The 12,333-nt window shown below is 49.6% G+C and overlaps 1 protein-coding gene across 1 annotated transcript in view; it reads left to right on the top strand.

Moving 5' to 3' along the window:
• The window catches only part of LOC135235342 (agrin-like), a 334,070-nt gene that overhangs the window by 312,562 nt on the left and 9,175 nt on the right, over window positions 1-12,333 (top strand). The window contains exons 30-35 of the mRNA XM_064300761.1: window positions 2,237-2,333; window positions 3,697-3,861; window positions 4,313-4,424; window positions 8,163-8,279; window positions 8,614-8,809; window positions 9,203-9,290. Coding sequence (XP_064156831.1) covers window positions 2,237-2,333; window positions 3,697-3,861; window positions 4,313-4,424; window positions 8,163-8,279; window positions 8,614-8,809; window positions 9,203-9,290 — 775 coding nt within the window. The remainder of the gene's footprint in view (window positions 1-2,236; window positions 2,334-3,696; window positions 3,862-4,312; window positions 4,425-8,162; window positions 8,280-8,613; window positions 8,810-9,202; window positions 9,291-12,333) is intronic.

The raw sequence follows: 12,333 nt of genomic DNA, 5'->3' as shown, positions 1-12,333 counted from the left end.
AAGCTTCCCTCCTTTTTTTTTGAGCGGGAAAAGCTGAGGAGGTGTGAAAGCGCTGACGGAGGCTCCCTCTCTCGTGGGACGTCGTTTTTGGAGGAGGCGTCTCATCACCTCCTCCGCAGGAAAGCAGCGTGATATTGTGTTATTCGTCTCCCCTCCCCAACCCGCCCCCGCCCCCCCTTCTCACGGGCTGAGAAGCTGAATCACGGGGAGCAGGCTGCTGCGCTCTTCGCCGTCGCCTCTGATTCGGCTGTTAGCGCGCGAGCCCCTCCCTCCCAAAAAAACCATGTGGGTGGGGGGGGGGGGGGGGCACCAGAAGCACTGGCTGAGTCCCCCCAGCACAATGCAAATGACGTTTCACCAGCATTTGGGCGCCAGATCTTGTCAAACCCCCCCCCCCCCCACCAACCCCTCAGACTCATTAAAGTTCTCACAAATGACTCAGCAAGTGAATGTCACATTCCTAGAAAGGCTGATAATGGCCTGTAGGGAAAAAAAAAAGAACTGCTGGACGTGCTGGTATGTGGGCAGGGACGCATGTATTTGTAAGCATGAGCCTCTGATTACATTTCATTTCGAATTTCGGCACGCCTGAGTCTACTAATTAGCAGCTCAACAACATGTCCGGCTGTTGAACGAGGTGTAGCTTTGTTGGGGTTTGAGCAAATCACCTACAGGGTGGTAGAACTCCAGGAAAAGGGTGAGGCAGCCCTGGTGTGTGGTGTTTATTCATAAAACTCCAGGAACATGATTGGGCAGCCTTGGTGTATGGTGTTTATTCATAAAACTCCAGGAACATGATTGGGCAGCCTTGGTGTGTGGTGTTTATTCCAAAGTGCATATTTATTTATTTTTTGACCAATGGGAAGTGTGTAAGGGTGTCTGTCAGCCACCCCTGATTGGGGTTAATGCTGCCCCGGTGGCTGAGAGAGCCAGGATCTCTTGGGCGGAGCGTGCTCGTGGCCCGGTTCGGTCTGATCTGGTCCGGTCCGGTCTGGTCTGGTCCGGTCTGGTCTGGTCTGGTTCGGTCCGGTCCGGTCCAGGCCCCGCGGACCCACTGAGCGCTGGTGGCCAGTGACCGGCTGCGTGTGGGAGGTGTGCACCAGAAATAGAGCTGCGAAAAAGAGCTGTCTCATTCGTCAGCGGAAAGAAAACAGACGAGACTCACAGCGATGCATGAGTAACTGCCTGGGCTCACCCATTTCTTTTGCCGTAGATGCTCGAAGATCTCCTTGCCATGTCTGTATTTTTTTTTTAAATTGTATACATTCATCCGCACAGTTATTAGCACTGCCTAAATTCCTTTTAATCTGGGCCTGATGACCCCCTCCCTAAACGCACGCAAGCTAATCCAACACAATTACCAATCAGAGGCCTGCATGGTGACGGGATGCTCTCACATGCGTGTCTGTGAGCCAATCAGAGGCCTGCAAGGTGGCGGGAGGCTCGCGCGTGCAGTCTGTGAGCCAATCAGTGGCTTGTGAGGTGGTGGGAGTCTTGCACGTACGTGGTCTGTGAGCCAATCAGAGGCCTGCCAGGCGGCTGGAAGCTGGCATGCGCGGTCTGTGAGGCAATCAGAGGCCTGCCAGGCGGCTGGAAGCTGGCATGCGCGGTCTGTGAGGCAATCAGAGGCCTGCCAGGCGGCTGGAAGCTGGCATGCGCGGTCTGTGAGCCAATCAGAGGCCTGCCAGGCGGCTGGAAGCTGGCATGCGCGGTCTGTGAGCCAATCAGAGGCCTGCCAGGCGGCTGGAAGCTGGCATGCGCGGTCTGTGAGGCAATCAGAGGCCTGCCAGGCGGCTGGAAGCTGGCATGCGCGGTCTGTGAGGCAATCAGAGGCCTGCCAGGCGGCTGGAAGCTGGCATGCGCGGTCTGTGAGCCAATCAGAGGCCTGCCAGGCGGCTGGAAGCTGGCATGCGCGGTCTGTGAGCCAATCAGAGGCCTGCCAGGCGGCTGGAAGCTGGCATGCGCGGTCTGTGAGCCAATCAGAGGCCTGCCAGGCGGCTGGAAGCTGGCATGCGCGGTCTGTGAGGCAATCAGAGGCCTGCCAGGCGGCTGGAAGCTGGCATGCGCGGTCTGTGAGCCAATCAGAGGCCTGCAAGGCGACAGGAAGCTTGCGAGTGTGGGCCGTGCGCGTGCGTTATCAGGTGCGCTCACCTGGGCCTCGCTCAGACGCGCGCGGATACCGCCATGATGATGTGAACGCTGATGTGTGTGTGTGTGTGTGTGATGTCTTCATCAGAGTCGCGGAATGACAGGAGCGAGGCCTACATGCCCTTCTTCACTGGAGACTCCTACCTGGAGCTGAAGGGCCTGCAGACGTACGGGAACGACCTGCAGTAAGTTCCGCCTGACGGGAGGGAGGGCCGGTTTCATATTGTGGATTGTTTTTTAAAAAAGTGGAAAAAAGCAGCATTTTTTTATTGTTAAAAAAGGTTTGAGTTTGTTGCTATGGCATTCATTCACATTACTTACTACTTACTACAGTTGGCATTGAAATTTATTTTTGACCTTGTTTATATTTGTTTTATTCATGGAACATTACAAAATGTTTTGATGTATGTTTGTATATTTTTTAAATATTATTATTTTTTATTTTTTGCTTCTGAACAAAAGAATTAATAGCAGCGGATTGTGTGATAGCAGCGGATGGTTCTCCTATCTAGTCACTGGATGTGACCTGCATGGATATTTCTAGTTCTGCTGAACTGGGTATAAATATGAGTTACAATCAAAATGTGCTGGAATCCCAGTGGAAACACGGCTCCTGTGATAATGTTTCACTCTGGATAATCTTCGCTTGTCGAGCCGCGTTGGAGCATAGGATTGATTCTACGGACTTTTTTCAAGGAGTTGTGATGGTGTGTTAAGCCATGGTCGGGGCAAATGCTCGATCCTGATTGGCTGGAATGTCTGCCGTTCAAACCATTTCGGGCAAATACTCGATCCTGATTGGCTGGAATGTGTGCGTTCAAACCGCTTCGGGCAAATGCTCGATCCTGATTGGCTGGAATGTCTGCCGTTCAAACCGTTTCGGGCAAATACTCGATCCTGATTGGCTGGAATGTGTGCGTTCAAACCGCTTCGGGCAAATGCTCGATCCTGATTGGCTGGAATGTCTGCCGTTCAAACCGTTTCGGGCAAATACTCGATCCTGATTGGCTGGAATGTGTGCGTTCAAACCGTTTAATGCACGGGTAGTTCGGGTCAAGTTTAATCGCTGTTCTAAATTCATTGCTGCCCGGCCAGATGACCAGCCTATGTAACCATAGCAACACGCTATGAGACAGTAGCAAGCCTAGTAAACAGCTTTGCACTGTTAGTAGTTAGTACAAGCAAAAACGTTTATATTCTGATGAGGAACTGCCCCAAAGTATTAATATCTGTTCCTTATATTTGAATCTTTGGCAAACGCCCATGGCTGAGACCCTTTAACGCATGACACGGAGTGGCCATTTGTTAAAACCCATTTTAAAAAAAAAATAATTTTTTTTTTTTGATAGAACAGTGTAGAGAGACAGGAAGAATTAGGAGGAGAGAGAAGGAGAGAAATGCGACAAAGGTCGGCGGTCGGATTCGAACCACCGACATCGCGGCTCGCATTGAGCGTGTGGTTAGCGCCCTAAAGACTGCGCCACTAGAGGCCCCCTGTTTAAAAAAACCCTTTAACCCATTGGATGATTCCTGACTGACTCCCCGCAGGCAGAAGGTCAGCCTCGCGGTGGTCTTCCTGGCCAACGACTCCAACGGCGTGATCTTCTACAACGGCCAGAAGAACGACGGCAAGGGCGACTTCATCTCCCTGGCGCTCAACGACGGCATCCTGGAGTTCCGCTACGACCTCGGCAAGGGCCCGGCCGTCATCCGGTAGGCCCGGCGTCATCGCCATGGTTACGGAACCCGAGCTGCTGCGTTCTACGCATGCGACCGTAAAAAAAAATATATATTTGCGGTGCTGAGGAACAGCGCATTTGCGAACTCTTGAAAATGTAGTTTTTAAAAAATTGCTTTGAACAGCACTTTAATTTTTAGAAACTTGTTATTCATTCATTTATTCAGTTGGAAATTTACAGAAGCAATATAGGTTGTGTAATACTATTCTCATGTAATAATGTTGTTTGTGTAATACATGATCAGTATGAAAATCATAATCATTTTGTAACACATAAATTATATTATTTGTGCTACACTGTTTATTTTTGGGCTGTTTTTTCACATTGCGTAATTTTTACTCTGGCCTGCACCGTACGTATGTTCCGAACCCGTCCCTCATCTCGGACTGCGGTGGGGGTGTTTGGGGTGGGTTTGGTGTCCGCAGGAGCAAGGAGAAGATCAAGATGAACGTGTGGAACACCGTGAACCTGGAGCGAGCCAATCGCAAAGGGGAGATCAGCGTTAACGACCGGGACCAGGTCCGAGGGGAATCTCCGGTAAGACGGCGGGCTTGATGTTCTCCTGGGTTGTGTTCAGCCTCCAGGTCAGGTGACCATTTTACTCACAGGTGTCCCTCGTACTCACAGGTGCTTTTTACTCTGGTGAGAGTCGAGAGTTCTTCCGATGAAATGTCGCAAACGCACGCACGTGCAAGTGCTGCAAAGTACTATGTCCTAGCGTGCACTGTGAAGAAACCTTTACTGTATTTCTCTGTTGAGTTTTTTTTTGTTTTGTTTTGTTTTGTTTTCTTGGTTTTTTTTTCAATAGCTTTCTCATTTCAATGAGTAATGTGAAGTCAAGACATTTTTGAGGCTGAGAAGAGCAATTTCCGTTGGTGTATGTAGTACGAAACTCAGATTACCTTGCATCTTGCAGAGTAATTGTTTCAGGAAAAGATTGTTTGAGCATGGTCCGGAACTTCTTTTTGATTGGCTGCAATATGGCGTCCATTTTTAAGCACATCGTGGATCAATCAGTCACCTGTTGCTATGGCGCTCGACTGAGGAACTGTGACAGTATGGCTCACAGAAAACAGTCCAAAACAGATACTGCGTGCCCCATGGAATGATAAAAAAGAGTAATAGTCTAATGCCAGAAAAAAAAAAAAACATCTAGAGTAGTAGTATTAAAAGCGATGAGAATTAGAACCACAGTGTCCTCTGATATACTGCCCTTTTGATGTGGTTTTTCAAGAGAGCGAAAAACACACTCTGAACACAATTGTGTCCTCATGATTCCGCTTCCTCTTAGCCCAGATTTGTCGAGAAGGCATTATGAATCCCGTCACGACTGTTGCTGTGCTCGTTGAGCACCACGCTGTAATCACGCGGCTAATATCTTCGCGCCCGCGGAACTTAGCAATCTTCCCCCCCCTGTCCCTCAGCGTACGGGACGCGGTGCAGCCGAACGGGCGGTGAGACGAAATTCGGGAAGGCATTAATTAAAGGATGAGATCGGTGCTCGGGCGAGGCAATTAGTGGACGAAGCAGGGAAGCAGTCCGATTGAAAGCGACCTAATATGCCGCGAGTCTGCGAAGTCATCCGATTAGGCCGAGGGAAAAGGATTCTGGGTAACGGCGCGGGAGGCTCCCGGGTGAAGGCGCTCGCGGCTCGGTCCGAAGGCGCAGTGAATTAGCCTCCTTCTTCCCGCGCGTGCCGGCTAATCGTGTTTCCGTTCCGGCGGTGGCGGCGGCGGCTAATCAGATAAAAGCCGGGCGGAGGAAGACAATGGAAGCGAATCGTGAGGTGGCAAGTTCGGGGGGTGGCGGGTGGGGGGTAGTCTCGTGGGAAATGAGGCTCTGCTGAGTGTGTTTGACTGTACCGTCACTGAAGTTTATTTCTTTCGATGAGGGAAGGATTGAGCATTCGTTAAAAAAGGAACAACTCCCAAAATGAAGGGTGAAGTTGAAGAGAATGATGACGGGAAGTTTTTTTTTTTTTTCCTGTCAGTTTTTTTTTTTTTTTTTTTTCATCAAAAAATAATCCACCTGAATACTTCAGACAGCGAATGCTCAGGATAAGATGAGAGAGTCTAGTGGCAAACATGTGGTCTTAGTGAACCGGAATTGGTCTTATTATATTACAGTGGTGATCTCTCTGAAATATTCATACAGCCCTATTTTTAGTAAGAAATTAACAGAATTCTCAAATTATGTGGAAGCATGCTAGGACCATCTGAGAACATTTGTTTTTCCGTAATAATAGTTTTTTTATGTTAAAATAATTACAGGCTGATTTGTCGGAACTTACTTCCTAAACTTTTGAGGTCTTTGCATGATCTGCTGAACGGTGGCCCTGCCAGTTTTCTCTCTCTCTCTCTGTGTTGCTTGGTTCTTTGTTGTGCGCACAAATCTGCCGGCCTCCTCCTCTCTAACTCTGCTCTCTCTGTCAATGTTTTTCTCTCCCCTCCTCCTCCCCCCTCCCTTTCCCCCCCCCCCCCCCCCCCCCCCCCCCCCTCGTCGTCTCCTCTTTCTGTTTGCTGTCTGGATGTAAGAAATCGCGCAAGGTAAATAGCCGCTTTGTCTTGATTGGTCGCTTAGAAATTCCATCCTTTCCAGTGGCCCCCGCCCGCTTGGACCCATCCGCGCCTCTCATCATCTCTCCGATCCCATCTCTCAGGAAATCAGACGGAAGGACTGACTGACGGACCCTGGGGTTGTTTCATTAGTGTCGGCGCCCCGGTGAAATAGGGGGGGCGTCTGATAAAGAACTCTGCTTGGCTTTCGCCTCAGGCTCAGGGAAAGGAAATGGGGGACGAGGGAGAGGGCGGCGTTATCTACTGCGCATCAGATCCCAATAACGCGGCGAATCCTCTTTGTTTGTCCCCATCCGGGAGGCCTTTACGGGCGAGATATGGACAGGAGAGACTTGTGGAGAAATGACAAGGGGGGGGGAGGGGGGGTAGGGGGTGCAAAAGCCAAACAGAGTTGTACTTTTGTGTGTCCGTCCGCGTCCACGGCAACCCCACCTCCGCCGTCACTCATCTGCACGCCGCCCGCGGAAGCGCCGCTCACCCACCCCACCCGTCTCCTCCAATCTGCAGCTGCTGGGAACGCTCGCGCCCGTCCGTCCGTCCGTCCGTCCGTACAGCCCTCTCCTGGGGGGGGGGCTGGGGTCCACGCACAGGAGGAAGCAGCAGGCATGAAATATAGACTCCGTCCTGTCGCCATGGTGCCCCGGACCAGGACTGGACCAGCTTTAAGCCCCGCCCCCCCCCCAGCCATGGTCATCTAAGGCTTTGTGTGTCTCCACACTCAGCCTTTGTGTGGGGGGGGTGGGGGTGGGTGGAGTAGGGGGAGTTGGGGCTGGCGTAAATGATAACATCAACACCAGTACATTTGGCAGATCTTTTCCCCAGCAATTAGGCTGTGCTCCTCCTCCAGGCAGTTACTGCCCTACATAAAATAAAGACTCTTCGTTTTTATTATTTTTTTTTTTTAATAAGCGGGGGGCCTTCCGCTCCAAAGTCCTTACGCGACGAAAGCGGTTCCCGTTGCAGGTTGGAGAACGCTGATTTCATGGTCATCCGCGGAGCGGGCGATGTAGCCAATTAAGATTTAGCGCCCTGCGGGACTTCAGAGAGATCTGAGAGGACCAATCACACATCCCCATTATCTCTCATCAGCAAAGCCATCCAGACTTCATAGCTGTTTTTCATTTTCCCGCACTCAAAACACTTTGTTGATTTTATTGCTTCGCAAATATTTTTGCTTCTCTGAACTACGTCGCCGTAGTGCCGACCCTCAGTCTTATCCAGAAAGGGGCCGGTGTCGGTGCAGGCTTTTATTCAAACCAAGCCATTACACACCTGATTCTGCTAATGATCCTTTGCAAAGACTCTGGCGGGCTGATTAGTTGAGTCTGGCGTGTGGCTGCTCGGTTGAAACGAAAAGCCAGCACCCACTGCCTGCCCTTTCTGGATGAGATTGTAATGAAATCTTTGACCAATTATATGGAGAGACCCCAGGAAGAAGTTCATGAACTATTTGCTGATGCTGGTGGTGTGTCATGCATCATTATTATAATGAAATTGCTGTTCTGTCAGCTCAGCTAGTCATGTGACTTTGGTCCCCCCCTCCATCCCCCCCCCCCCTCCAGGTAAGGCTCAACAAAATGACTCTGAGGCTATTCGAAGGGTCACGGCTTGTAAAAGGTCTGTGCGTTTCCATGGCGACGATCTCACCCTGCCGTCCTTTTTTTTTTTTTTTTTTTTTTTTTATCTTTCGTGTTCCCAGAACCAGCACACCGCTCTCAACCTGAAGGAGTCCCTGTTTGTGGGCGGAGCCCCGGACTTCAGCAAGCTCGCCAGGGCGGCCTCGCTGAAAGACGGCTTCAAGGGGGCCATACAGAAGGTGGGGGCCAAGAGCAGGACCGGACGGGGTCTTTTTAAAACGCTCTGTAGATTTTATGCCGTTCTTCTGAGCGAGCATGTTCCAAGGTGATGCCCTTAGAACTGGCCTTACCGACAAAAATAAAATAGTACTTCTTTTTTAGATGGGGTTGTTTTGCTTATTAAGTTTGCTTATTAGGTTGAATTTACCTTTCAATATTTCACATGAATATTTGTGCTAGTGAAAACCTTGCAAGAAAAAACTCGAGCAGTAATAATGAGCGGTTTATGTACTGTGTATGTGTGTGTGGTTCTAATGATGGAGAGGTTCTAGCGAGTGGATTTTGTGCTCCCAGATCACTCTCATGGGCACCCCCATCCTCAAACGAGAGAACGCTCTGCGCTCCAGCGACGTGTCCATGTTCCCCCACCACCCCTGCACCCGGGACGTCCCGCACAACATCTGCCAGCACGGGGGCCTCTGCACCCCGATCCTGGACGGCTATGAGTGTGTCTGCCAGCATGGCTTCTCGGGGTCAAACTGTCAAAACGGTAGGGGCGAGAGCCAGCCACCCCCCCCACCCCACTCAACCTCCCTGTAGATCCTCCCCTACTCAACCCCCCCTGTAGACCCACCCTCCACTCAACCCCCCTGTAGACCCTCCCCTACTCAACCCCCCTGTAGACCCACCCTCCACTCAACCCCCTGTAGATCCTCCCTACTCAACTCTCCTGTAGACCACCCCCCACTCAACCCCCCCTGTAGACCCACCCCTCCACTCAACTCTCCCTGTAGACCCACCACTCCACTCAACTCTCCCTGTAGACCCACCCGGCTATCATCATACTATGGAAAAGCCGAATGGCATTTATATTTGCTTTTATTTTGCTGAAGGACAGATTTTCTAATCGGACAAATGCTCTTCTCCTTTCCTTCCACATCAGCTATCATTGAGAAGTCCGCGGGAGAGATGGAGTCCATCGCCTTCGACGGCCGGACGTTCATCGAATATCACAATGCCGTCACCAAGAGGTAAGGGGGTGCAGTTGGTCTCCTCCATCTTCTCCGATCTTTATATGCATCCCTCTTCTATCGAGAGATCTGCATTAATATTCTAAAAGCCCCAGTTTTGATATGGTTGATTTCTCTAGATCTTTCTCCATCTAGATTTAGCTTTCGCAGATTGCCCCTCTTCTCTTCAGCTAATAGCTTGTCCGGATCCCTTGCTGTTTGGCAGTGGGCTGTAGGTCAGGTGTAAATAATCCGTGTTTTTTTTCCTGCTGAAGGGGAGTGAGTTCACACAACATGATGCTTGTTCAAAAGTCCCACAGAGAGGCGCAGTCTCTCTGAGCATTTACAACGTTCATATCACATCGCTCCTGTTTACTTCCAACGTTAGCAAATCATCACAGCGTCACAGTGCAGTTTCACTCGTCTCCCAAATAAGGTCAATACGTTTGGATTTATTGCTATAGAGGGAGAGCCACTCATTTTAACCCCAGCACCCTTATTGTATTACAATAGCCAATTAGTTGTCTGAATAGGGCATTAATGTAATTAATGTTAAGTTACACCAGCTTATTTGTGCCGTATGTTTTCCACCGAGAAACACAGGAAGCGGCACTGCCTGAAGAAAATCAGTCCTTGTTTATACAGTGAGGGGGGGGAGTGTCCCCATCAGCCATTAATTGCTATTCAAACAGTAGTATTCTGGCTACGCGGTGCTGATAGATTTATAGTCATAATTAGCGACTGCAATGCCTACACACTCCATTCGTTATGCCCCGTGTATGTGACCATTGGTCATTCTCTGAGACAGACTGGTTTTTAATTAAGCAGAAATTACCTCACAAGCAGATTACGGGAAGCAGATGTGACAGATGCAGTATGTCTATTAATATGCTCATTTTTTCCCTTTTTAAAATTTGGTTCCAATTGTCACATCCATGATCATTCTTAAGAGTTATTACCTGAAGTGCTGTGGTTATTGTGTACCGGCTGCTGTATTTGTATGGTGTTTGTAAGGACACACTCAAACACAGACACACAGTCTTGTTGTCCCTCCTATTGTCTCAGTCCTATTGTCTGTGTGTGTGCTCTCATCTCTACGTGGAGCTTTTCCCTGTCGGGCATTTGTACCTATGTCCGTCCGTCCGTCCGTCTGTCAGTTTGTCTGTCTCCCGTCTGTCTTATATGAGTGTTTCTGTCGTCTCTTTCCTGCTCTCAAGTCAACTGAACAATGAGCTCCCAGAGTAAGTAAACCTTGAAGGATTCTGGGTATTTTTCAATTCGTTTTTACATTTTGACTAACAGTAGCTTTCAGTAGTTTGGTACAACTGTTTTGTTTTTTTTGTTTTTCTAATTTCCATTGCATATATCAGGGCTCGTTCGATTTTTGTAAAATTGGGCTTCCCATGTTGTCCTGGTTTTGTATTCGTTGTTGAGATTTGTGGGTGTGATTGCTGTAGAACTGCATTGTGGTCCGGTCCGTTTACTGTACCTCGAGCGCATGCCCGCATGACAGATGAGCATTGTGTTCACGAGTATTTGGAGTAAATTTGAAATGTTGACTCTGCATGCATGACCCCAAAGTTACGTTACCTTCCAGTAAACCTTTGCATCCTGCGACTGGATGTTGTTAATTTTAATTTGACATGAAGGAACCCAAATTTTTTTGCTAAATTTGTTCCCTTGTTTGCTACTAAAAACAGCGAAAAGTGTGAAATGTTTCCCACTTTGGTAAGATTTTGACCTCAGAAGTTGTAATCCTTTTAAGAATATAGAACCCTGTTTAAAAATAAATAAATGTTCATGCCAGTGGTTCGGTGGAAGAAATCGCCCCTTTTCGACATAATTAACTCGGTGAGTAATTTCTGAAAGAAATCAACCAAGCAGATCACTCGATTTACTTAAGAGTCATTCTTTGAGGATCTCTTCGAAGGTTTCTGTCCACATTAAAGCAGTGGTCATGATGTCAAATCTCCGACCATAACTTGGAGTAATTGAGCCCAGGACGGTCGGAGGAAATGACACATTAATCGAGGCCTTTTCTCTTATTGTAATTAAAAGCGCGTCAGATCGAAACGTCCCTGAGAGTTTTCGGTGCCAGTGTGATAGAGCAGCGGGCATCAATAACACTTAGGCTTAGACGCAGGACCCGTTCTCATTCACCGGGAGAACTGCCTGGGGTTTAATGGGTGCCACGTCCTGTATAAATGAAAAAAGCAGGATTAAAATTAATCTGGGGCTGAGAAAGCTGACCGGCCCTTCTGTACGAGGCCGCCCATCCGTTCAGCATGATTTGGTTTTTGAGCAAAGGGCTCTTGCAGTTAATGAACTCCTCAGCAGACGTTAGCGCGGCGGCGCCGCTGCGGCTGCTCTACCGCGCTATAATATTTTATAATACCGCTTTTTTAAACGCCACCCGAAATTCGTCTTCGTTCCCCGACCAGCGCGGCGTCCCGTGAATCCAGAATCGATACGCTCGTGCCCCGCGCTCAGAGAGCGGGGGGCTGATATTTCGCGTTTTTAGCTTTCCTAGTATGATTACTTAACGTTTTCGTTTTTTGGCTGAACTTGAATTTCTTCGCTACTCTTTCAACGTGAGTCAGTCAGATTGTAGTGAGTCAAAAAAAAAGGAGCCTTTTTTTTTCGCAGCGCCGTAGAAAATGTGCATGGGCACGCACCTAACCGAGCACTCAGCCTGCCCCCGTCCGTTCACCACTGTTGAGCGCGCCTACGAGGTGATTGGTGATATTAGACCCTCCCCCCCTGGTGATATTAGCCCCCCCCACTTCCCATCTGCATTGGGTGCTTTGCTGCCCCCAATATGGCCAGCCCCCATCCCCGGTGTAGTGAGGTCGAGACAGAGCGGTGCGGGTTCTGATTCTGGAGCACTCCGCGGTGAGCCTGCCCAGTAGAGAGAGGCGTGGGGGGGTGGGGGGTTGAGGGATTGGGGGGGTTTGGGCGGGGGGGGGGGTGCGTACAGTAGGCCGTCCCCTCCTCCCCTGGAGCTTATTGCATGCCCTTCACTTTCTCCCCCTGCTCCCTAAGTCCCGAATCTCTGGAGAACCCA

Source organism: Anguilla rostrata, chromosome 11, assembly GCF_018555375.3.
Source record: "Anguilla rostrata isolate EN2019 chromosome 11, ASM1855537v3, whole genome shotgun sequence".
NCBI classification, from domain to species: Eukaryota; Metazoa; Chordata; class Actinopteri; order Anguilliformes; family Anguillidae; genus Anguilla; species Anguilla rostrata.
The sequence above is the reverse complement of the archived record's forward strand: the minus strand, read 5'-3'. Positions and strand labels throughout refer to the sequence as shown.